The sequence below is a fragment of the Camelus dromedarius genome, chromosome 14 (assembly GCF_036321535.1).
Source record: "Camelus dromedarius isolate mCamDro1 chromosome 14, mCamDro1.pat, whole genome shotgun sequence".
Taxonomy (NCBI): domain Eukaryota; kingdom Metazoa; phylum Chordata; class Mammalia; order Artiodactyla; family Camelidae; genus Camelus; species Camelus dromedarius.
This window is the reverse complement of record NC_087449.1, coordinates 36210288-36237196: the sequence shown is the minus strand read 5'-3', so window position 1 is coordinate 36237196 and position 26909 is coordinate 36210288. Positions and strand designations below refer to the sequence as shown.

Here is a 26909-nt window from a genome sequence, read left to right as displayed (position 1 = left end):
CTTTATTCCCACACTGAACCTTTCCCCTGGTGGCTATTTACTGCCTTTCTGGGCCATGTGGCTAGGAGTGGAAACATAGTCGAGTAGACCTACGTGTGTGATCTGTGGTGCTGGCGTGAGTGCCCTGGACCTACCCCTCACAAACCCTCCAGCAGCAGGGGGCAGTCTGAACATGTCCACACGGCGTTCCCCTCCACGCTCCCCAGGGGCCATAATCCTTCCTCGCCTTTATAAAGTGCTTCACCTTCACATACATGGGCTGTCTCTCTCCAGTTTGAAAGGTAGGCAGGTCAGGGGCTGTTCTTCCCTTTAGCAGATGGACACACTGAGGCTCAGGACACTGACACTCATGGAGATTCTGCCACGTGCTGAGCACCTCCCTGGGCATCCACTCCAGCCTCTATTTCCCTGGCACAGCCAGGACTTTTGTGCCCTGTCATCAAGTCCTGCCTGGCAGGGAAGCATACATAACCAAGAGACAACTCCAAGATGCACAGACTGTTGGAGCCAGAAGGGCCCCGTGGAGATCATCCTTCAGCCCCTGCAATGTATAGACGCAGGGAATGAAAGGCCCAGAGAGGGGAAGAGACCTGCCCAAGGGCACCAAGCAAATGAGCTGTTCAACCACTCTGGCGGGGGAGTTATGTTCCCAGCAGGGCCCTCTTGCTGCCACAAAGACCAGCCCACATAGTTTTAGCTTCTCCCTGCAGGGGACCTCGGAGATAATAAAGTCACAGATGGAACAGAAGTTTGGGAACCCTCAGTCCAGATTCCAGAGTTCCCGAGGCCTCTGCGAGACAGTCTGCAAATGCCCCAGGGATGTGGTTTCTCACAGGCCTCGGGGAGAGGGGTGGGTGGCGGGTGCTGCCTCCTCCTAGGGGATGATAATCTTCCCACCACCAGGACAAAGAGTGATCCCACCCAAAGTGCCATGGCTGTGCCTCCTGTCCTCCTGGTGCATCTCTAAGTGTGTGTCGGGGGTGGCGATGGGTGCCCCCCCCCTCCCCTGTATCCCCGTTCTTCCCCAGGTGGGTGGGTTTCCCCTTCCACCAGCAGGGCTCTCCCCCGAGGCTGTCACATATGAACACGCAGATGCCCTGAGGTTTCTAGTGAAAGCTGCCCCCTCACTTCCGGCCTGGTGACCAGTGAAACCTCTGTTCACCCTAAGAACAGACATCATGGGCCATTTCCTCCCATTGTAACTGAATGTGAAGCTGTGCCTGGCTGTGTGTCTGTGTACTCATCCTTTGTGTGATTACGTGTACCTACATCCTTGTCTGTGTGTCGATCTCTTATTTCCCATGTTCATGTTTTTACAGGAAGGTATTTTCTGATTTATGTACGTGAATGTGCGCGCTTTCTGTGCATTTCTATGGTGTCTGTGTGCGTGTTTGGTGGGTAGTGTGAGTGACTATGTGTTCTGCGTGTGTCATCCGACCATGTCGCTGACGGCTTGGTTTGCACGTCCACGTGTTATAATTTATTTATTTATTGGACAGAAAGAGAGCAGCTTATCTTGAAGACTACAGGAGGCAAGCAAGGAAAAATCCCCAGCCCTATGTTGCTCTATTTTAAAAACTACTCCGTGTTGTTATGGCAGCTAATTTTCCTTAAATGATTTAAGGAAACGGATCTGTCTCAAAGAGCTGCAGCCGAGTTGTTATAGCAACACAGGCCTTTCTCCTCTAGGAAAAGGGGGGGAATCACCCCGGAGCATGGAAACCTCTCAGAAAAGCCACCCCGGGGCTCTGAGGGACCGGGGAGCTGAAGGAAATGCAGGAGGGGACCCATTCACCTCCCGTGTCCGTTCCTGGGCGCTCTTCCTGGCAGCAGCCCTGGCCACTCTCAGTTCAGGTCTCACCTTCACCTGGAAGACTATGGTCAGCACCTCATGGGCTCTCTTCTTCCTGCTCAGTCCCCACACTGCGGCCTTTGCCACCTTCTACAGCATGCATCAGTCATCATAACATTCTCTCTGGTGCCACGTTCCGTGCTGCGCCCTGGGCATGAGGAGGGCGGGTCCTTGCAGAGCACGTCAGGAATGGTGGCCTTCATCCCACAAGTGACGGGGGGTCATTGGAAGGCATTAAGCAGGGAGAGAGGCCCAGCTGGACTTCAATTCTAGAATGACTCCAGAGTTTCTAGATTGGGGGACTGCATGGGTGGAAATACTAGTCATCCATCTCTCTCTCTTGCTCAAGTGTTTCTGATGGTTCTTTACTGATGATACAGAGTCTCAAGATGAGGGAAGGTGTGTGCTGAAATATTCCTAACAAGCAGCATTTTCTCCACTGACTTGATTTTTTTTTTTTACAGTTATTATACTTAATTCAATTAAAAATCAACTTAAAAGAAGGCATAAGACTTTGATTTTAATGAGAAGAGAGCTTTGGGCCATAATAAGAAGCCAAATTCCTTAGCCTCGTGTTTACACATGTCCATAAGCTTCCTCATGGCTGCCCCTCAGCCGGGCCTCCCTGTCGTATATCCTGTAACCAAGCCCTGCAGCGGTCTCCCACCTCCCTTCCGGGCTCAGCTTTCCCTGGAACGCCCTCTCTCTTTCCCCTGTCACCTCCCTCATCCTTAAACTATAGCCACCTGATAAAGTAGTTCCCAGTCCTAAAGGTCCAGTCCAAATGCCTTAACAAAACTTCCTTGGACCCACAGGCAGACAGACAGACAGACAGACACACACACACACACACACACACACACACGATTACTCTCCCCCAGCCCCATGTTTCTAAAGCACGGCATTTTCTCTATTACACTTCATCTTCCTGGTTGCCTTGGATTAAAATTGGTCATGAGGGTGGCCTGATACCCTGCCCTATTAATCTCTGTAACCCTGAGGTTACCTAAGGGTCTTGTACATGGGAACCTGCTGAGACTGTCCTAAACTCTCAGGTTCTGTCCCTGGGAGTTTAGGACAATCCCAGCACTTGCAGGGGAACCCAGGAGAGGGTTTGTGTCCACAGACCAGTCTTAAGTAAAGGAGGACACAGCCATGGTTGCAGCAGAATTCGGGACACTCTGAGGGGGAGATGAGACTGGGGAGGAGTCTGTGGTTCAGCTGCTCCTTCTCATCAGGAGACTCTTATAAAAACCAACTCACAGAGGCTCTGAGTTTGCCTCTTCATCTGCTTGGCATTTGCACGGAGTACCTGCTCAGAGCCAGGTCTCTGCTGAGCTCTGGGACAGAATCAGCCAGACCCTGCCCTGGGGACTATCAATCACAACTGGTAAACAAGGGCCATGCAGTCTAGAGGGACAGTCTGTCCCAGGAGTGGGACATAAAACGTTTTATATCTGAGATCCTGTGCAGTCCTCTGGGTTAACGACTCCTTTGTCAAGATCATCATTTAACACCCATGTCCCTGAGAGGGGAGAAGGGTTTAGTGAGCACAGGGCTAGGAAAGCAGCCTTTGAAGTAAACACTGTCATTAACACAAGGACAGCAGGCCCTTGCTGCCAGGTGAGGACACAGAAGGGCTCATTCCAGGAGACTCACTCCTGCTCCCCTTCAAAGTCAGCACGTCTAAAGCTTGTCCCCAGGCTTACTGTTCCTCCTGGGTTCCCTTCTCAGGAAGGTACCCCCATCTACTCCACCGGCCAAGCCAAACCATGAGCATCACGCAGGACCCCCTCCCATCAGCCACAGTCAGTAGGTTGCTCATGTCTCCCTCCGTCGCGTCTCCAGACACCTCCTCTCCACCCTCCAGCAGCAGGCTCCAATGTCTCCAGCCTCCAGCTGGCTCCCTCTGAATCCATCTCCTTCCAGGCACCAGAGGGATCTTTCTGAAATGCATACCTGATCCTATTCCTTCCCTGCTTAAAATCCTTCAGTGGCTCCCCATTCCCATGAGAATAAAGTCCAAATTTATCCTAATAAAGCCCTATATTGTAGCCCCCTGCCTCTGCGCCTCTGTGTGCCCCCAGTACCAGCCACACTGGATGACCTGCAGCCTCCTGACAGTGCTCCCTCCCGAGGCAGGTGCACAGAGCTCTCCTCTGCCTGAAAGCCCTCCCAGCCCTGAGAGTTCCTCAGGCATCAGCTCCAGTGTGGCCTCCTGGCTTGAGCTCCTTCTAGGGCCTCCTACAACCCCCATGCCTCCCTCCACAAATGCACTTAGAATAACTGCCTGTCAATTCCTGTCTCTACCAGGCTGCACAATCCTTAGGGGTGGACACCAGCTCTGATTATTCACAGCACCCAGCATGATGCTCCTCCCTGACCAGTTCCGTGAGGAACGACAGCGCTCACAGGTACAGACCCTGCCCATCAGTGAGGGTCTTGCTGACACTCTGCGTGTTGATCCTGCGAGCTGAAGGCCACTGGGATGGATGAAGTGAGGTTGTGAGCATTTAGAAACTGACCCAGAGGCTGTCCTGGCAGTTCAGATAGCTCTGTGGGTAAGTGATTCTGATGATGCAGGCAGCAGTGGAGGTCTGGAGTAGAAACAAATTTAAAGCTATTAGGGCAGATGCCTCAGGGCACTGCAGTGTTTGCAACTGGACCCAATGACTCTTGAAGTCAAAAGTGAATTTGAATGGGATCCAAACAATGTTTGTTGAGGATCTGCTACATACCAGGTGCTGTGTTAGGTGCTTTCACATAGCTTTTAAGTAGAGAGGCCATGTAAGTTGTCATCCAAACAGTGACACTTTTGAGAGTGAAAGGGGGCACTCCAGGACAAGAGGTATAAACCAGAACTGCCCCAGGAAAGCCAAAACTTTTAACCATCTATCTGTAGACCACACTTCATGTACCTTTTTTGTAACCACTGACACGATTTGTAAATCTGTATTTCTTAGTATTTACTTGTTTAATGTCTATTTCCCCACTAGATTGCAAGGGTTAGGGCTGGGCTCACTATTACAATTGCAATGTACTGAGATAGGAAGGAAGGGAGCAGGGCACAACCATTAAAAGAATGACACAGCCATTGAGGATACGACATGAACTGGTTAGAACCAACTTGGCCCGAGATGGAGGAAGATTCGCCTTCCGGTACAACTTGAACGTCATTATACGCTCTCTGTACTATATTAACATGGTAAATGACATACCCACAGGCACCATGACAGTTTCAAGGCCATATAAGGCCAAAAAGTGGGTGGTGGTCCAATTTATAGAAATCCCTACCCCTTCCCCCAAATAGCTGGGAATAATCATCCCACTGTTAGCACATGAATTTATCTAGTCTATAAAAACTCGCCACCCCAGCACCTCGAGGGTACTCCCGCTTTCCTAGACAACCCCATGCTCTGGGGCTGCTCTCCCTTCTGAGATGGCCCGCACTCTGTCTGTGGAGTGTGGATCTCCCTGAATAAGTCTACTTTCATTTTACTATGACTTGCTCTTGAGTTCTTTCTCACATAAAGCCAAGGACCCTTACTTGGTGGGGGGTGTCCCAGGGACTCAGCAAACACCTGGGACATGACCATTCTGTCTTGCTCCGTTTTCCTGCAATAGCATATAGAAACTCCTTGATAACTAGCTGAGGAAAGAAAGAAGGGAGTAGGATTCTGGGCAAGGAGAGAGGGAGGGGGTGAGAGGGAGAGACTGAGGAAGCTGGGATCCTGGGCCAGGTCAGCTTGGCTCCCAGGTTAGTGCTCCACGTCCTTGCTTGGGGCGCACAAGAGTGGACTTTCAGGAAGAGGGCAGCTCCCACAACTCGCTCAGCATCCAAGTGTGTTCATTAAGACCCAACCAGCTGATGATCCACCTGCTCACGGCACAGAGAGTACCCTAACAGCTCTGAAATTCAGTGTTGCCTGATCTATGTTCTGTGTCAGGGCCGAGTGCCCCGCCGCTCGTGAGCAAATCAGTGGCTTCTGAGTGACGATGGCAAAACCTGACGCCCTCCCTCTGGTTCCTCCCCCAGTTCTCTCTAAAGCACCACTTTATTCTGGGGCCCCCTCTGTCACTTCCCCTGCCTCATGTCTTTTCTTTGATCGCACCTCATTGTCCCTTCTGTGAATAACTGTTTTGTATCTATAAACCATATTACAGTTGGCTTAACAGAATTTGCCATGTTCAGTCCAATTCAACTCAACAAACAGTTATTGAATATCTATTATCAGCCAGATCAGAAAAAGTGTAAGGGCTGATCTCTTTAAGAAGGAGGTGGCAGAAGAAGAAGGCGGCGTGATTCTATCAGGGAAACTGCAGTCAACACAGAGGTCTGGGGAGCAGAACCCAGCCGACGACAATTCAGAAGCACCTTCTCTCTGCCAGGAAAGCTGGCCAGAATGGCATCAAGAGTTCAGGGTAATAAAGGGGTGTGGTGAGCACGGCTAAGGCTTTCTTTTGTAGACCAGGAAGGAAGCAGATATACAACTGTGGTTATGTGAGCTCTGACCGCACAAAGACCTAGGCAAGCAAAGATCACAGAGGAGGATCAAGAGTTGAGATAACTACTTCGCACCTAAGACTCACTTTTTCATTAATCCTTGCTCTGAGATAGGCATTATATATTATTCTTTAATTTAGAATATTCTTATTGGCATCTTCAAAGAGAGTGAGTAGAATGAGGTACATGGTGCTCTCTGAAATACCCCAACTCTGGTTGCTGTCTTGGCAATCACTATCTGTACCCTGATGGCAGTCAAGGGGTCAAAAGTCAGTCGTCAAGACAGGAAAAGACTCAGATGTAATCTCTCTAGAGTGTCCGCCAAACAGCCGAGTCTCCTCGAGGCACCATTTTGGACAGGGTCATGTAGCTTAGAGCTGAACACTTAGTAAGGCCAACTTCACGGCTCACACACCCATTCCATCATCAAGCAGCTCTAATGGTTAAAAAGTTTTATTTCTCCCCAGCCTTACCTCTTGCTTTGGCCTCCACCCAGAAGCTGTCCATCCTCTCTGCTAACCTTCAGACAATGATGATGGTCAACTCTTTTCTCTAAGCTATGAAATCCCAGTGTCTTCTCCTACTTCTCACAAAGGCTTGCTCCTCTGAGCAAACTCAGTGTAGAATCTACTGTTCCCCATTTTTTCTAGAAAAGCAGGCCCTCTTCTCTGGGAAGAGGTTCATCACTGCCACCACACCGTGCAAATCCAACGTGTGGTTCCAGGGAGGCTGTCCTGTTCTTGCATACACTTGCCTCGTGGGCCACAGCTGCCTTGCCCAGAGGTGAGTCACTCTCATCTGGCACTTGGCATGCAGAGGACAGGTGGAGGACACCAGGCTACAGTCTTCAGCTAGATGAGACTCTGGGACTCTTCTAAAAAAATTCTCTATTTTGATTAAACTAGTTCAAGTTGTATTTCTTCTGCTTGTCACCCAAGAGCCCTGCCAAGTGAGGCCCTCCTCCAGCCTATGTCCTTCACCCCATGAGGTCTCCACAACTGAAGCCAGTATTTGTGGGGACTAGGGGAAGACACGTGGCCAGTAGGCCTAGTCCCTCCCTGGCTTTGATCCTGAATCCCTCATTTGCAGCTCCTAGCGGACTCACTCAGGACAACACTGCCCGTTTCCAGACCAGGCCGTAAGTCTGGCAGCGCTGAGGGGGTTCGGTTACTCACTGGGTCGTTGTACATCTGGATGATGAGCTGTTTCACCCCGTGCAGGGTAGGGTGGGCCCACGGAGAGGGATCCAGCCAGTGACGATTCAGGTCGAACCCCATCAGAGAGCATCTAGGCAGTACCCAAAGTCAGAGTCAGTGCGGACAGGACAAGCCTCGCTTGTCAAACTGCAGCAAGGAGCAGGAGCAGGTGTCATGCCACTTGCCTAGCACTTAATTTTTTTTTTGCCAGAGACAGTTCTGAGCATTTTACATGAATTAATTCTGTCACTTTCAACAACCCTATGAGGTCACCATTATTACAATTCCTACTTTACAGAAGAAGAAACCGAGTCACAGAGAGGTTTGAACATATTCTGTGAGCAGTCTCACTTCAGTGTCCATGCCCTGAGACCACAGAGGCATGCGCATCTCCTATGTAGGGCCAGGAAGAAGGCTCAGGCCCAAACCACTGGCATCCCCACTGTCTCTCTCTGTCCCACACCCACAGCCAATCCATTGTCTCTGCCTTCAAAATATATTCAGAACCCACCACTTGACCTCCACTGCTATCACCTTGGGCTTGGACCAAGGTCCAGAGCACTGTAACAATCTCTCACCTGGTCCTCTTGTTTCCACCCTTACATCCTCCCACCCCACCTCTCATCCTACACACCACCCCTGCCCCATTTTCCACACAACTGCCAGGGTGATCCTTTTAAAACATGAGTCAGATCGTGTCCCTTCTCTGCTCAAATGGTTCTCTGTTAGGTGCAGAGTAAAAGCCGAAGCCCTGACCACCAGCTACAAGCAACCACGTGGTCCACCCCCGTTAGCCTCTCTGACCTCAGTCCTACCACCCTCCCTCTTACATCTTCTGTGCCAGATTCTGGCCTCTCTACTCTTCCCCTAACACACTTGGTGCTTCCTGTCCCAGGGCTTTGGTACAGACTGTCCCCTCTGCCTGGAAGCCTCTTCTCCAGATGCCCAAGTGATTCATTCTCACGTATGGCAAATCTTTGCTCAGACGTTACCTACTCAGTGAAGGCTACCCTGACCACTTTCCCATGATCTGTCTTGAGCACACTAATTATTTCACCAGGGCAGGTGTCACTGTGACCTCTGGTCTCCTCTTCTCTCCCCCTTCCTTCTTTTATCCCTCCCTCCAGGACTCAAAGCCCTTCTTGGACTTGGGAGGATGCACCTTCTCCAGGCCCCTGGGCAGCCCCCATCTGTGGGGCATGTGCACACTGTAGGCACCCCCCAGGCCAGCCCAGGCTGAGGTGCAACTTCCAGGAACCCTGAGCTTGCTCACGACTCCTCTCAAATCCATCCTCCTCTATCCCCAGAATGTTTCCCATACAGATCTGACTATCTTGCTTTCTTGATCAAGATTCATCTATGATTCTCCATCACCTATAGGATAAAATTCTCTCTGCAGACTTTTAATGAGATTCAACACAGATGATGGCCATCTCCCTCTCTCCCCATTCTCTGCCCAAATTGTCCCCCTTTTCCTTCTCTATCTCCCCATCCCACTATTTTATCCATCCCATCTTACCATCTAAACCCCTCTATTTCCCTTAAGTAATACCATTTACCCCCCTCAGCTTATTACATCTACACCCCCACCTATGCCCCTACGCAGAAAAAGAAAGGACTCTACTGGGGACCCACCTCTGCTTCCCAGGGGGTGGTGTGAGAAGTAAATAACAATAATTTCCTTTGACACAACATTGTAAAATGACTATAACTCAATTAAAAAAAGATTTGCCTAGCCCTCAAAAAAAGAAAAAACATTTCCCCCATCACTTAAAATAAGCCTGCTGGGAACCCTGTGGGAGAGTAACCAATGTCTCGTGGGCACACATGGGGAAAAGCTTCATTGAGGAGAAGCCATTTGAGTTGGGTCTTGTTGAATGAACAGAATTTTTCCAGGTTTTGGGGCAGAAGGAAAAGTGTAAGCAAAGAAAGGAACTATGAAGCCACCCAGGGTATTGGGGGGATGGTTTGATGAATCACAGAGAATATAGTGAGGAGGGGGCGACAGTGAAGCTGTAAAGGGAACCGGAGGGGAACGTGAAGGGCCTGGAGTGACTGGCAAGGAGAGGAATTGTTTTGTCTTTGCATTGCTAGGCAGACATTAGCTTCTTGTCAGCGGCAGACTGGGAGCAGAAACAGTCTTACATACAGGCGACAACAACCTCACCCTCACAGTCAAGGGAGCATAACCAACAGAACATCCACTGACATTACTTTGCCCCGAGGATTAAGTACTGTACTAATCACAAAATACGTCATGTGTCAACCTTACAAGGGAGGTGCTATTATTCCCATTTTGCAGATGTGGAAATGGAGGCACTGACAGGTTATAAACAACCTGCTTAAGAGGTGAGGTCAGGATCAGTCTACAAGTCGTCTGACATTCCCTGCTCACAAAAAAACATAAAGATGTGCTCACAGGCTTATATCCATTTACAATTCAGGACAATGTTATGAGGATTAAATGAGATAATGCATGTAACAAAGTTAACTTGGCACAGGTTCTGGAACATAACAGCAGATCAAAAATGTTATGCTGTTGTTTCATTGTATTTTATCATTGTTTTGTGCCACATGCCATGTGGGTGACATAGACTATTAAGTTTGCAGTCCACAGGGGGCTGGAGTGGGTAGCAGACGGTGGCAGTCAGGGATGACCTCTCGGCTTTCCCCTCAGTCTGGAAATCAGGCAGGTCTGAGTTCATAGCCACATTCCCTTCCCTCCTAATGCAGTAGGCATTTGTCCATTGTCTTTGGGGAATGCCCAGCATCTAACTCTGTGATTAGATGGGTCAGCGCTGGGGAGAGTTCACTCCTCCATCACTATAAGATGATGAGACTGTGGTGGTGCCTTTTCTCTTACCCTAGAAGGCAGCCAGGCCAGATGACCTGGCAGCCAGGGCAGCAGCAGGGAACCCAGACTCAGGCAACAGCTACTTCCGCTCAGGACTTAAACTTGGACTAGGTGATGCCAGGCTGGAAGTTGGATCACATGGCAGGGCCACTGCAGAACAGAGATAGATTATTCCTGCCAACGGCCAATCTTTTGTCCTCCAGAGCTCTTTTGTTAATTGGTTGTTTTCCAAGTCTGGTCCTCCAGCTTCTGCTTCATTCTGTAAGCCCCTTCCTATAAAGTCCATTTTTTTCCTTAAGTGGCAGAATCAGTCCTTGTTTCTGTAACTGAAAGCATCCCTAACCACATGGCTCTGTGGGCTTACTTATAGAAAACTCCAGCAGGCCCCTATATTGGCCACTTCCCCATGGCCAGTCACCAAGCAAAGGAAACCACTAAGCTGGGTTCTATTCCCACAGAGCTCTTCCAGACGCACTGAACATCTACAAATTTAGAAAGGAACATTGTTGTTGAGAGCAGGACTTACTCATAAACAGCCTATAATCACAGACGGTTAGCTTCCCTACCTCTCCCATGTCCAAAACAGAATGCCCTCAGCAAAGTCTTGGCCATGTCACCAGCCTATTGCATGACACCTCCAGGACCTGGCACCCATCACCTCCCAAGCAGCTTATCTCATTCTTGGACTTTCTTAACAGAGAGTTTTCCTTCTCTTTAGCTGAACTTTGTCTTCTGGTGACCTCCTCCATCAGTCTCAGCCTTGCCCCGTGGTATCACACAGAACAATGAGGCTACGTTGGGAAAACCAAAGGCTTTGGAAGTTAGCTAGGCTTAAGTTTTAGCTGTTCTTCTTAACAGCTATGTGATCTTTTAAACATTTCTTTTTAAAACACCCTTCTGGGCTTCTGTTTTATCATATGTATAATGAGGATAACAGTCTTGACCTTCTGAGTTGCATACATGAACTGATGTCTGTAAAAATGGCCCAGCAGAATCCTCAGACAAGATGAACATTGAAGAAACGGTAGCCAGTGATGACCGTGGCAGGGGTGATGACTGTGGTATTGTTGGAATTGTCTAAACCTCAATATTGTCTCCTCCAGGAAGGCTTGCTGACTCACTCTCTGCAAATGTGGGATACGTGCTTTCGCATGGCATCCGTTGCTCCCCCATCAGAGTGGCTCCAGCACAAGATGTAGGAATTGTTGGGTCTGTCTTCCCCCTGGGCCGTGAATTCCTCAAGGGCAAGGATGATGTCTTATTTGTGCTTTGTTCCTGTGCCTGACAAAGCCTGGACTACAGTGAATTAAAGATGCAATTGTTGAATGAATACTTCATGATTTTCCAAGCACTTTCCTGTCTCAGATGATACAGTTCTCACAACCAACCAGCCACACAGGTGGATTCCATTTTTCAAGTGAAAGCGTTGAGGGCCAGAGAAGGTAAGCCATTCCTCCAAGGTCACCCATCCAAGAATGCATACGGCCCAACCTGGAATCCAGATGCCCTGGTCCTGGGCTCCATGGTCTTCACACCTGGCCATGCTGCTTCCAGGAAGCCTCTTCAGTTCAAAAAACTGAGACTTGAAACTGTAGGAAAAGTGTCATAGGTGAGAGATCCTGAAAGACCAACTCCATGATCCAGCCTGCAGATGAAAGCAGGGTACGGCTGGTGATTCAAAGGCAACGCAGTCCCCAAGAACCCCAGCACGTTTTAGAAGCTAGAGCATTTGTGGAACTCTTCAATCAGTAGCACCTGTGCTGGGTTCTTTTTGAGCGAATTTTTAAAGGCGGCTTCTAACAGCAACCAGTTGATCAGTAGATGGGTATTTATTGAAGAAAACATCTTAGTCAAGGTGCAGGAGCCCTGGCTAGGGGCCGGGGACAGGCCTCGCTTCCCACGTCTGTATCATCTTGGGAAAGGAACCTCCCTCCTCTGGGCTCCATGCTCTTCTTTGTAAAACGAGGAGGTTATACTTCACTCACAGAGGACCCTTCCAGCTCTCTCATCATATGATTTAAAGCATCAGTAAGTGGGCTTTACCTCCCAAGGTAGGGACTTGGAGGAAGCACACATTTTGAATAAAGTTAAGTTGAAATATAAAAAGAAGGAAAATTCTAGGAAAAGGGTTGATACCATTTTAAAAAGAAAAGAAAGAAGAACTGAATAATCAAAGGTTACCAATATCTTAACATTAATGGCCTGCATTTTCCAGTATTTGAGATTCGCCTCAGACTGAGGCCTTATTTCTAGGAGTTCACAAGTTGCTCAGAGCTGTGAAGAGATGAGAGTTTGCCAAAGTCAAGGCATGAGAGAGCGTTCCAGGCAGAGTTCACGGCAGGTGCAAAGTCAGGGAAGTAGAGTGCTCGGAAATGGCAGAGATTTCTAACAGGCTACTAGTGCTTTATGCTTGTGTCCTTAACTGGGCTGTAAGCACCAGGAGGGCAGGGCTGGTGCAGCCTCTTTCTCTTCAGTGGTTCCAGGACCCAAATCATCTGCTTAAGGGGGAATGGCCAAGACAGCTCCAGATGCCAGACTCTTACCCCTGTGGTCGCCAGTTCAGAGTCACTGCGTGTGAAACCCGGGGTCTCTGCTCTGGGCCTCTGTCTCCTTGGTCCTCCTCTATTCTGTTACTTATTTTCAAGATGAAATTTCTGCATGAGCTCAAAATCAGGACCCATGTTCTGACAATGAGTGGGGCCATCTATGGCACCAATGAGATAGAATATTTAACATTAGGACCATTCTAGAAAATCCAAATTTATAGAAGTCAAGTTTATATATAACTGCATAATACATAATTTCTATCTCTAGAGTTGGAAATACTCTTGAGTGTCTTTTCTTTCTTCTTCCAAACTGAGCCCAGTGAGGTCAGGGGCTACATCTGAGTCATCTTGCCCACATCCACTCCAACCAACTTACTACACACCCACGTGCAGAGAAGGCTTGATATACCTACTGAATGAAGGAGTGAATGAACAGATGCACAAATGCATGAACGAACACCCTGAAGGTCTGCACACAAGGTTTAGATAATTACTTGAAGACGTGTTTGGAAAAGTATTTAAGCATTTGTTACATGCTAGACACTTTCACAACAACCAAGTAAGGTGCATATTATTTATCCCCACTTTATAAACAAGCAAATAAAATCCAACAGAGATATGACCCTGAGAAGGTCACTTGACAACTACTAGAATATACAGCTGGGATTCAAACCCAGATCTTATTGAACCCAGGCCTTGCAGTGACCCTTTGAGGGCCCCTTCGGCCGTCAGCGAGGCTGTGTGATCTCTGAAAGAGATGCTAGGCTGCCCCTTTGTCTGCTCTTCCTGTGCTGGTCTCCTCCTCCTCTGGGGCAGAGCTACCGTGGTCCCAGAGAATATTATTTAAATAGAAAATAAATAGCTCCATCTTGTGAAGGGCATCGTGTCTCATCCCTGTTGCAGTCGTGGCAGCTGGAATGAGAGCAATGATTTTAATTCCCCTCCTTATGACTTCCTTTTCATCTCCTCTAAAGGATAGTGAAAAAGGCAGCTTGGTGGCTCCAGATCAATCTCGTCCTGAGCATGGTGGGGCTGTGTGCTCCTGGAAGTGTGGCACTGACAAGCAGAGATGTAGGGGGCACACATGCAATTGTCCCTCAAACACAGCAGTTTTTCAGCATTACCAATGAGCTGGATTGAATTAAGCATATTTGCACCAAAAGCAAAATAAATATTGCTTTATTTAATGTCATTAAAAGGTTGGGATTCAATTGCCCTTGGCCCGAGGCACCTTCTAGCTCTATTGATTGGACAGAGTCAGCGTGGCAGACAATCTGTCATCAACAGCTCCCGCAAAATGCTAGCTGGTGGGGTGGGCTCAGCTGTGGTGGAGATGGAGGTAGCAGGCAGCGTCCTTTGTCCAAAACACATGCAAGGGATGATTATCACGCATCCACTCCCCATCACCACTACCGAGATATTTAAAGCATTTCCCTCATGTCCCTTCTTAGATTATCACAACGAGGATGTGACCCGAACTGTGGAGACAGAGAGGAGGATGGATCATCACACAGGTTCCAACTCAGAAGGATTTGGGTCTGAGTCTCAGATCTACCAGAGTGGTTTTACGGCCTTGGACAAATTCATGTTTTGTTCAAAGACCTAAAAGCACTGGGAAAGCAGAGACCGAATCGATTTCATCTGACACTGAGTCTTCAGTGTCAGCCCAGTGTCAAGTATACAGCCAACTCGCAGTTAAACTGCATAAACACAAATAAACAGAAAGGTTAAGTAATTGGCTCCTAGCCCAGCAAGGGCAAGGGACAGAGGCAGGACTTGAACCCAGCACGCCCAGCTCTAAGCCCGTGTTCTTAACCATCACTCTGTTCTCTCTCAGCAGCGCTGGGAGTCAGGCCGGTGCCTAAAAGAGGGATTCATGTGAGGTGAAGGGTGGATGCAATACCATTAATTTTTAAATGGGGAAACTGAGTCTCAAACAGGGCCTTGCACGAAAGGTACCTTTATGCAACAACTCCCTCCACTACCCCGCCGAGAAACAGGTGCCCCTTCTGGGTGGGTGAAGTACAGAACGATGCCACTTGCTCTGGTCAGACGTGGGGCTGGGAGCAGAGCCGCAGCCCACCTTGGCCCTGCTGACCAGAGCCTTTGTGCAGTGCACAAACTGCACGTCCGCGGGAGGTGGCCCTGGATGTGCCCAAGGCTCACAGCAGAGCCAGGATGAGCACTCGGGGTTCCTGCTGCCAAAGGTCAGCGAGGCCTTGACCCTGTAATGGTGGTCTTTCTGGCAAGGTAGGAGGACTGGGGAAGGGGGTGCTTCCTGGAACACAGCCCATGTCTAGCCCTAAAGTCCCTGGGGCCCTTTCTCTCAGCACTCATTCTGGGTGGACAAGGAGAAGCTTCGCTGGGGTGCCCTCTCCCTTCCTGCAGGCAGCATGTGCTCCAGGGAGTCCACTCCTCCTTCCTGTCTCCTGCTTGGCAGCAACAGTCACCAGGCCTGGGGGGGATTTCCACCCTGTGACTTAAAATACTCGTGAGAGCCAGTCACCAACTGGGAGGACCCAAGATTTCATAAAACCCAATCTGCACAATTTCAAAGATGGGGAAACTGAGGCCAAGGTCACACAGGTACGTGAGGGTAGAGTTGGAAGTCCATTTCACGACCGATGGGTTATTTTTCTCTCTATGAGGACACTAACAAAGAGTGAAAAGAACCATTTAAAAGGCTCAAGGTGGGGTATTTTCTAAAGGAGTACCCTGGCCCTTGGGGCTACGAATAGGCTAGTTCCATTTCTTAAGTGAAAAGGGGCAGAGGAAGCACTAGGGGAAGAAAACCCCTTTAGGTCTTCACACATCTGGGAGCTGACGGGAACCCTGCCCACCTGGTCTGAGCCTGAGAAGCAGCTTAGATTAAGTGTGGACTCCGGAGCCACACTGCCTGGATCAGATCCTGGCGTGGCCACGTATTAGCTGGACGCTTAACCTCTCTGAGTCTCAGCCCTGATCTGCAAAAGGTGGGTTCTGCTTACCTCAGGGGATTGTTTTAAGGATTAAATGAGATCAGCTGTGTACATACTGGGGACACCGCCTAGTTTAAGCGCTACACACGTTAGCTGGTCTTCTGGTCTGACCTTGGTGTGGCTCCCAGGGTCCTCCACAGTCTGATTCCCACTTACTCATTCCTTCAGCTTCTTGCACCGTGCCCTCCAACCTATACACCACGCATGGCTCACACCTTATACCCCCCGTGAGCTAATGACAAAAAGGCGCCCTTTTGCTGGCTGGTGTAGTTCCTTCAAGTGGCAAGGCTTGTCAGCCCCCACCTGCCCTCCACTGCCTTTGTGCTGTGCGCGAGCCTTCACCGTGGGCCGCAGCCCTGACCACGTGCACTGGCCATGCCAGACCACCCGGCATCCCCAAGGCTCCCTGCTCACTCAGGGCTCACATAGCAGGGCTCGGAGGCTGAGCCCTTGGGCTCCGAGTCAGCTCTCTGGTTTTGACTCTTGACCCCCCTAGTAGGGGGCCTTGGGCAAATAAGTTAACGGCTCTATGTGCTTCAATGTCCTTGTCTGTAAGATGAGGATAACACAAGAACCCACTTTGTAGTTTCACAGGGTGACTGGGAGAAACTCCCCAGTGCTTTCCATCCCAGTGGGGACTTTTAGTCCCCCAGGAATAAGGAGAACGACCTCTGTTTCCACCTTCTCGCTTCCTCTTCCGGAGCGAGGGGATGGAACTTGTGTGACTGGTCAGCCTGAGGGAAGGAGCAGAGCCTGTCGGGCCTGGTCCCCCTGCACAGCTCCTCAGACCTGCGACTCTGCAGGGACGGTCTGTTCTGGCCTCCTCTCTGCCTTCTGGGAGGCAGCTCACTTCCTGCTCGGCTTGTGGCTGGTGGGGAAGCTGAATTTTGGGAGGAAGTAAAAGGAGGCCAATTTTAGCCACAGGTATAAGCCATGCCTTCCAAATCCTGCTTGTATTGATACTAACACGAATATTTCGACCTCTATCTGTCTGATCCCTGTGTCTCCTCCTGTGTTGGCAGAAGTGGGATGAGAGTGAGAACAGGAGCAGGGTGAGTTATCGCCCTGACATCTCAGGTGGAAATTATACATTCAAAACTCCTAGGACGGGGTCTGGCAGCTTGTGTAATTCCTAGAATGTTTGTATTGTGATAGTCATGGCTGTCATTGAGCATCACTATTCCTTTGGTTTAGAATGCGTTGCTGGTCTCTTCACCCGGCTACCTCCCACCCTCAACAAGACCCCGCTCACACAGCCCCTCCTCCTGGAGGCGAGCACAGGGCCGAGCCCACCCCAGATCATCAGTGCCCCATACAAAGTATTTGCTGGGTGAGCATTTGAGGGAAGGGAAGGAAGGAGAAGGGAGAGAAAACAAGAACAAAGGGAAGAAATAAGTCAGTTGAAAGGCTTCTTAAGCAGAGGCAGAGCGCCAGCAAAGGCCAGGGAAGGCAAGGGGACAGGCCGGAGGGTGGCGGGGCAGCACGGGCCAAGGGGGGCGGTGGGAGATGAAGCAGAGAAGGAGGTTCCTGGACACTGTGCTTGCTGTGAAGACCAGACCAAGGAGTCTAGGCTCCCTCTGATGGTCAGCAGGGAGTCACAGAAGGATGGGAAGTAGGGAACTGACATGATTCCAGCACTGGTTTAGGAACTAAGACCAAGAGTGAGGAAGTTCTTGATTCTGTCACATTGTGTTGTTCCTTGGGCCTCCCCAGCCACTAACTCTGGGCTCCTGTCTCCTCAGAGGCCCATCTTCACTGCAGAATCAGTTATTAAAATCAACTTGCTATCAACTCTAACTTTGGAATGCTATTCAGCTGCTTGCCGGGACAGAGATGGGAAGCTGCCTCCACAGACATCTAGCCATCTGGCTTTTTCTGCAAAACCTGGCTGGGAAGCTCATTTGAATAATTGGTTTTGGCGGTGTGCACTTGTGGGTTAGACACCTGATTACACTGCCAGCCCCAGTGTCCTTTCAGACTCTGTAGAATCATCACTCAGGTTACATAAAGCAGGAGAGAGTCTCTGGGAGGTAAGGCTTTGCCTGGCCCCTGCTGCCACTTGTGCTTCGTCTTGACTAACTACGTGGCTCACTCACTGTGTGACCTTGATCAAGTTACTTACCCTCTCTGTGGCTTGGTTGCCTCTTTGTTCAAAGAGGGAGCGTGATTTCTGCCCTGTCTATGCCTCCTTGTAAGGCTCTCAGAGAAGGCGGGGTGGGAGGGTGGGAGGGTGGTGGGGGTTGTGACTTAGCTGGAATGCAAGTGGAAGGACTTCGGTTGAGGAGAGCACACTGTCGGGTAGTGATGTGCGTGTAGGCTGCACCAGACGCACGTCCCCAGAGTTAGGCTTGTGATGCTCCCTTCCTTCTCCTATGCCACTTGCTAGCTCCATGAACTTAAGGGAGTTACCTACCTGTGCCTCAGTTTCCTCATCTGTAAAATGAGAATAATGATAGAGGTGTTCTAAGAATTAAACAAAACAATACATGTAAAATGCCTAGAATAGGGCCAGGCCCAGGAATTTAGCTACCTACTTATCACCATCACCACCGTCATCCTCACCACCGTCACTGTCATCATCATAACTGTTCCATCCTCGACACCATGTCTCAAATACAGACCATGACAAACATATGGAGCATGTTCAGGGGACAGCAGGAAGGATGGGGAGGGAAATGGATTTTAGATTACACATGGGACATTCAGCCTGGAGAATAGGAGCAGTCAGTGGAGTGAGTGGGGAGTGAGGAGACGGGATACACAATCCTCAGACTACTGAAGGGCTACCGTGTAAAAGATGGACTGAACCTAACCAACCTTTTCTGGGGAAAAGCAGAAGTGATGGGCTGGCAAGGGAACTATATTCAATATTTTGTAGTAACCTATAATGAAAAAGAATATGGAAAGGAATATATGTATGTATGTGTATGACTGAAACATTATGCTGTACACCAGAAATCAACACACTGTAAACTGACTATACTTCAAGAAAGAAAGAAAAAAGGAAGTGATGGTTTAGCTTGAATACAAACACCCTGTAACAGTCAGAGCTGGCATCAGCGATGCATTGCTCTGGGAGAGAGGGAACCACCCAGGCCTGGAGGCAGCCCAGCAGAGGGGCACGGCAGTCACTCAGGGATTCTGCTGAGGGGACCCCTGCCTTGGGTGGGGCACTGGGCTAGATGTCTCTGAGCTACCATCCCACTCCCAGGCTGGTGAGGCGACAGCAGAGGCAGCAAGGGGGACGGGTGGCCAGGGTGGAGAATGAGGCACAGTGAGGAGGGGCTAGCAGCTCTCTCATGAGGCCATACTTGCAGTGGATCTTTGTGTTCCATTTCTAGCTTGATGAAAAATGCACAGCTTTTATGCTGTTAGAGAATAGAATATCGACATGTATTTTACATTTTACATAGCTAATTTTATGTCCTGTTCTATTTTGGACAGCTTAAGATTTTTTCCCCCTTTGGATGTTGAGGTGGGCAAGGTTGGTCAGTTATAAAGTCTGTGCATGTGTGTGCGCTCGTCTGTGCGTGTGTGTGTGTGATTTGGAAATACTTCCCCTGGTGTCTCACCGTCTGCCATACTTAATGATGTTTGCTGTGCAAATCTTCCCTTATCTCCCTCTTACGTCTGGTGAACTCCTATATATCCTCCATCCTTCGAAAACCCTCCCTCATCACCCCCAGTCAGAAGGAAGCACTCCTTGCCTCCAGGATACAGTGGAGAAGGGGGTTAAATCTGTAGCAGGCTAGGGTTGGCCCGCCTGGATTCATAAACCTGATCTGACCCTTCCTGCTGGGTGACCTGGGGCAGGTTCCTTGGTGTCTCTGGGCCTCAATTCACTTAGAGGCCGTCATATTACCTCCATCTGAGGGCTGCTGTGAAATGATATATATAGTGTGTGGTCAGTAGACCCTTAGACATTAGCTCTGATTGTGTCCAGGCCTCCACAGTACCACACACACACCCCCACGACCAACACTGGGCTTCTTATTGCTAAGGACTGCCTCTGACTTCCATCTCCTTCCCTGAGGTGCAGCACAGGGCCTGACACTTAGCAGGCCCTCGACAAACCTTAGTTAAATTGAATTTACTGCACTGGAGCATCCTCTGCTACACGAGGCTCGTGCGGGCCAAGAGACACAACGCGCTGCGAGCCTGCAGACCCCAGTAGCGCATCCGTTCCCACCGCAGGGTCTGTAGCGCCTGCCGTGCTATCAAGCTGGACCATTTCTGCACCACCCATGGAGGTCTGTTCCTCTCCCCCACCTCCGCACTTCCAAGAAGCACCGAGGCTTTCTGAAGATGAGAAATTTCACAGCATCCTGGTATCTTTTGGGTAACTGTGTATTTTATGATGACTAATAGGCAATTACTATGGTAATATTGCAATTCAGCATGTGTGAGGTTTGGGAAATGAGAAATTATGGGTAACTACTTTGGACTCATTTCTATGGTAACAAAAAGTAATTGTCATTAAATACCAGTTATACTGAGGCTGTACCTGGTAATTATAGATTTTTATGCCCAGAAACATAAATAAAACCAATAAATTTATTCAAAGGCCTATGACTGTTTACTTATACGTGGCTCTATGGAATACACCATGACAAGCACCTAATTAAGAAATGCAAACCCAACGCAGAGTTTCATATTGTCATATGGAGATGGAGAGTCTGTTTTTCACATGCAAGGCGACTGGCGCATCACCAGGGCTCAGCAGAAAACACAGTGGGTTACGGGTGGGGATAGAGGCTATCTCTTCGGCAAAGGAGATGCTTGGGAGGAGGAGGTGGCAGAGAGAGCGCGCCAGTGCTGCAGTGTGTGGGGACAGCCACATCTGCTGCCGGACAGTGAGAACTGCCAACCATCATAGACCGGCTCGGTCCGTCACCCCCAATCCCTGAGGCCTCCCAGCCTTCCGCCCAGGAACTGCCTTGGCGCTCCTGGCTCTAGAATACCAGAATTACAGCGTTCACCCCTCAAAGCTCCCAGATCCCAGATCCCCCTAGAACTCTTCAGAGATGCTCAAATTGCATCAAGAAGTCATATCATTTTTTATTGTGATAAAATACACATAAAATTTATCATTTTAATCATTTTTAAGTGTACGACAAAATGGTATTAAGTACATCCATAATGTTGGACAATCATCACCACCAACTATCTCTAAGAGTCTTTTCATCTTATAAAACCGAAACTCTATACCCATTAAACAATAACTCCCTATTTCCCCCCTCTTCACTCCCTCTGGAAGTCACCATTCTACTTTCTGTCTCTATGATTGTGACTACTCTAAGTATTTCATATAAGTAAAATCATAAAGTATTTGTCTTTTGGGGTCTGTCTTATTTCACTTAGCATAATGTTCTCAAGGTTCGTCCAAGCTGTACCATCCTTGACAGAACCTCTCCCCAGTGCTTCTACTAAATGATGAGAAATGCCTTTCACCTCATTTTCCTCTTCCAAGAGGGCCTGAGGGGACCAGAGGCCAGGGGAGAGGAGCTTCTTGCCCCAGGAGAGGAAGGTGCAGGAGAGCAGGCACAGTTCGATGGCTGGCTGGCTCTCTGTTTCCGGCAAAGGCAGGATTTGGAAGCAGGGAGGGGCCTGGCTGCACATAAGACCCTGAACATGGCTCTTCCTTTGCAGCCTCAGTTTCCCTGAGCTCAAATGGATATAATAAAAACTGACTTTCCTTTCTCAAAGAGCTGTGGTAATGATCAGATGTGGCTTTTAAGTGTGATGCCCTGTATGATAAAATGTGGTTGTGAACCCAGAGTTCACCGAATCATTACAGCAGCTCATCACAGCATTCAGGTCACTGCAGCGGAAGATCCAACAACTGGGGTTTGGAGGCCCTGCCGCTGAAAGTAAAGGGTTGGGAGCTGACGGCATCTGGTGAGGGCTTCTCTGCGTGGGGATTGTAGCTCTGCACCACAGCTCAGTTGCTAAACACTGCTGTGGAGTTTATTTATTCACTTGGAAAATACATGTCAAACGTCAGCTCTGCGCTGGGCACCGTGCTAGGCTTGGGGGACACAGGTGAGCAAAGCCCTGACTTCGTGGGGTCTAGAGTCCAGAGGTGGAGACAGTCACCAAACAGTCACACAGATAAGCACGTGACTACAAACTGGGGCACAGGCTATGAGAGGACAGCGCAGAGCACTCTGAACGGGTGTGAGGGGAGACCTAATTTATATTGGAGGCTCTAGGCAGGTCTGTCTGTCAGGTGGCGTTAAACCTCAGACCTGGACTGTAGAAATATCCAGTGTTATTGGAGCACTGTAGGTGAGACGGGGGGTACAACTGTCCTGTGCTTTTATTATATTCCATATTATCATTGCTATCTACTGTTACAACATCTAGCCATTCTAGACAGCGACCAGAGAAAGCACTATGGCTGCCATAAACTTGAGGCCCTCCAAACTCCTCCCGGAAGCCAGAGTCTGGTAGCATAGACAGCTCGTCTCTCCAATTTTCCTCCTCTACTCAAGCTAATTGGAGTAGATTTTTATCATCTGCAAGCAGAGAAACCTTAACAAAGAACCAGAGTTGCTCACAGAGTTGCTGTGAGGAATAAAAGAGGTAAGTGTGTGAGCATCGGATGCAGCTGTGGGTCAGCGAGCAGAATTCTGGGCGCGACCTTTCTAAAACATGCCTTATAACCCTAACACCACTGGGGCCCGGAGGCGGTGGATGGTGGAGGGAGTGAGGGGTGGAGGATGAGCAGACTCTCTAGAAAAAAGTTCCTTTGGGAAACACTGAACCCTATTTTCCCCTCTTGGGATTCCCGTTTATTAGCATGTTCAAAACTGAAGAATCCTATTGTAAAAGAACGTGTTTAAATTTGCTTAAATGTGCTTTCCACATTTCTTGAACTCCAAACCCTTTTCTCCCCTGTAACACCTGGGCAAGTCCCACCAAACCGCGGGACACCTGCTGTGGTCGGCAGAGGGGTTCGGGGAGGGGCTGGCCTACAGGACCTCTCAGGCACCCTGGAGGTCTCCATTCAGAGTCTTGATTATTATGTTTCACAGTCTCCAAGTCTTCAGTGGTGAATTCTCATGATTGATAGGCTCTTTGTTGCTCCTCAGGGCTATTTTAGCAACCGGATTAATGCACGTGGTTAGAGATTTTCTTCAACTTTCATAATGAGAATCACATATTCTCACTAGGAGAATGTTGGGCTTTTGGCACAGAACCATTTCTGAGGGGTAGAGCTCCTTTATCCTGAAATCACCAAATCACAAAATTTGGAGCTGGAGGACAAAGCTAGGAAGCAGTTAGTTCCCAGGACAATTCCCACCGGCCACACAAATCCCAGAGAGGAGGCGTTTTGGCCAAGGTCATAGACCTCTTTCCAACTGGTCATCCCTGGACAGCAGACGGTGACACGACACAAATAAGTGTGTGGAGTGGAGAGTACTGACCTCTCCCTGACCATTGCCACTCTTGTAATTAAACAGAAATGTTAACATGAATCAAATGGCCCTTCCACCACCATTATCACTAACAGCGCATCCTGCCCAGGGATAGTGGAGAGGCATTGCTCCCAGGCCTGCAGCAAGCCGTCAAACCTGCCAGTGCTAATGAACCATCACTTGAGCCAGTTAAAAGAGGAAGCAAACTGTCTTTAATTAAGGCATCATGCATATCATGGGTTCTCTCCAACTGGTACTCAGGGGTACTAGGAAGCCCCTCTGGACCCAGTTGTCACATTCTGGGAAATCATTAAATCAGCTCTGTCTAAAATGGACCTGACTGGGTGTCAGGAAATGTGGATTCTGGTCTAAGCTCTGCCACTGATCTTGGGCAAGTCCCATCTCATCTCTGAGCCTCAGTGTTTTCAGTCAAGTCATCCCTTTCCTTCTCTCATATCCACCAAACTCTTTTAGAGCATCTACTATGTGCTGACCTCTGCTGACAGGCACAGGGGACACGAGGACTATTAAGGCTCAGTCCCTTCCCTCTGGTGGCTTTAGGACCAGTGGGGTCTATGCCATGGGGTAAGTCGTGTTCAATAGCCAGGCCTGTGGGAGCTGAGAGAAGGGAATGACCAATTCTGTTTTGGAGGTTTGGGGAATATTTTCCAGAAGAGGCACAAGCTGAGTTGGAGCAAGGGTTAGTGAGATGAGGAAGGGACCAGAAGGCTCTAGACAGGGAACCTTTAAGAAGGTAAGCGATCAGGGACCAATAGGAAAAGTTAAGGGAATGAGGCTTTCCTTAGAGTGGCCGGAGCAACCACTCTCGGATAACAGGGTGGGAAATGAGGCTTCAGCCCACACAGAGCCTTGCCTCAGAGCTGAGCAGTTTGAATGTTACCTTGAGTGTTGTGGGACTAATCAGTTTTAAAGCTGTATAGTTTGGGCAGTGAGGTTAGACAGTCAATGATTTACTGGTTGTACGACTTTGGCAAGTCTGTTGCCTCAGCTGTGAAATAAGGGTAATCACACTGTCTCTCTCACACGAGTCAATGTTCTTTCAGCAGATGGTTCCCAGGGCAGTGGAATTTTCAGCTGTAAGTTATGGTGCTAGGCCAGGAGAAAGATAATTCAAGACAAGAGAGTATGAGTGAGTGTGGGGCTAGCAGGGATGCCCGCACCAGAGACATGCTGTTCATGTGATCCGGGATGCCACTCTCCTTCATTAATAATCTCCGAGAAGAAACACAGAAACCAGACAGTAATCACTATAACCACCATATGATATTCTACAAAGCACATTTGTCACCACCATGTCTTTTAAAGCTCACAGGTGCCCTGCCAGGGAAATAATTATTGTCTTAATTATGAAAGAGAAACCGCAATGCATCAGAGAGGGAAAGTGAATTCCCCAAGGTTACATAGGAAGTAGGTGCCAAAACTGATTCTAGGTCTCCTGACTCCTGGTGCAGCAAGCTCCAGCAAATGACCTCAGGTGGCTGTGCATGAAACAGTCAAGGCCCATCAGTCACATTCTCAAGAGCTAGGGTGAAACTTCCTCTAATGAACTCAAGTGTAAGTCTGAAAATTCTTCCTCAAAAACATATCCCCTCTTGCTTCTTGCTTCCACACCACCATTGATGCATTCTCCCCTGTCCCTCACCTGTAATTGCCCAGGTAGACTCCATCAGGGTTGAGCATTGGTGCAATCTTGAAGACCAGGTGTTCCCGGAGGACACGAGCAACAGGGTGCTGGCTTATGAGGAAGTCAATGATCCCTAGGGAAAGAGAAGTATCTAGGTTAACCTCGAAGTGTTTCAAGAAGGAGGGAGCACATCTTCCTGAGCTTGGAAAAGTCAGAGCTCACCAGGTGACTTTTGGACTATGTTGTTAGCCACTATGAGTGCACAGCTGCAGACTGCCCAGTGAAGTTTACAAGTTATACCTCTGTTTCCAAGAGACAGTTCAAGACATAATATTGAAGCTCACGGGCTAGGGGAGAGAGCATGCCCTGCTGAAGAGGACAGGGAGGGCTTCCAGGAAAAGACCGCATGTGAGCTGTGCCCAGGAGGGCCCCCTGGGTTTTGATAGACAAATATGGGGAGAGGCAGGATAACTCAGGGCAATAAATTCCGAGTTGCTCCCTAATGGGCACGCTGTTGGCCAAACGTTGGCGTTGGATTGGATGATTATGGAGTCTGGGACCTTAGGGGTCTCAGTCCTCACGTTGCTGATGGGCACACCCAGAGCAGAGAGGAGAAGCCACAAGAGGAGAGGGAGGTTTTATCAATGACCCCAGCTCTGCTCCTTTCCCCACTTCGAGGGTCCTTAGTTCCTAGACTCAGGGCTGACTGCCTTTTCGGCTTTCTGCTGGTACCAACACCACCTCCAGGCCACCAGACTTAGAAAAGCTGAATTTCCCAGGATTCTCTTCCCACAGTCAGGCAGTGTCACTCATCTCTGCCTCTCTTCTCAGCCACCATCACATCTAACCTATATGAGAACCACCACATCTGGCCTAGGTAACAGCAACCACCTCTGGACTGTACCCTCATCACTGCAGCCACAGGGACCTTCCTAATGTGCAGATCTCACGCTGTCCCTGCCCTCCTTTGTATTCTGGCGATGGCCTGCATATATCAATGCGGGGAAGGGGTGGCGAACGACAGCTCTCAGCCCTTGCCCTGTCCCTCCTCTTCTTCATGTTCCTACTTATTCATCAGAGACCTAAGAAGAAATAAATAAAATGGAGCTCTGGCCTTCCACAAAATGACTGCAATGCTGGAAAGTGATAGGAGAGTACAAAACCCTCCCAAAAGTGCAGAAGGAGAACTCCTGTCCTGCTGCAGAGAGCAGGAAAGGCAGCGAGGAGAAAGAGGCTTTTGAGCTGGGCCCTGAGAGATAAGTAGGTTTTTGACAGCCAGACAGGAGGAAGCAGCAGGGTAACTGAGAACAATCTACACGCCCAGTGGCAGGCACTTAGCTCTTGGGATGATAAGTCACTTCACGGCACATTCCAGAGCTGCTGTGACCAGTGAGGGACAACTCAGGCTTTTCATTAGGCCAGGGCTGAGAACCCATCAGTGGCTGAGAGCCAGTTGGACATCATTTAGTTCTCAGCCAACACCGTGGTAGACCAGATGCCCTAATTTATTTGTTGGTCTTCATATTAAAGCTGTAGTTTGCCAGTAAACAGGCAGGGTAATGATGCCAGGCACCCTTGTTAGGGGCTAATAATTGCTTAATCTGTCCACTAATTGACCCCAGCTCCCAGTGGCCCTCCATCAAGGACTCAGCCTGTGCTCAGTGCCTGGCCATGCTGCCTCAGAGAATGGCTTCTGGAAATGGAGGAGCTCATTGTGAGCCATCCTCCTTCACAGATCAGCAGATTAATTGGGCTGCTGATCAGGCAGCTAATAAAAGAATGAGAGAAAACAAAGCCAGACCAGAGGCTGCAGCCATCCAGGGTGAGAGTGGAGCAAAGAAAGGAGAGGGTTTACACTCATCTCTCGCCTTGAGGTCAGAGTTCAACAGGAATCTTTCCCATGGATCGGGAAG

The 26909-nt window shown here is 49.2% G+C and overlaps 1 protein-coding gene across 1 annotated transcript in view; it reads right to left on the bottom strand.

Annotated features, from left to right (window-relative positions):
* The window catches only part of AGBL4 (AGBL carboxypeptidase 4), a 1119623-nt gene that overhangs the window by 81385 nt on the left and 1011329 nt on the right, over window positions 1–26909 (bottom strand). The window contains 2 exon segments of the mRNA XM_064493604.1: window positions 7532–7643; window positions 25015–25129. Of these exon segments, the coding sequence (XP_064349674.1) occupies window positions 7532–7643; window positions 25015–25129 (227 nt within the window).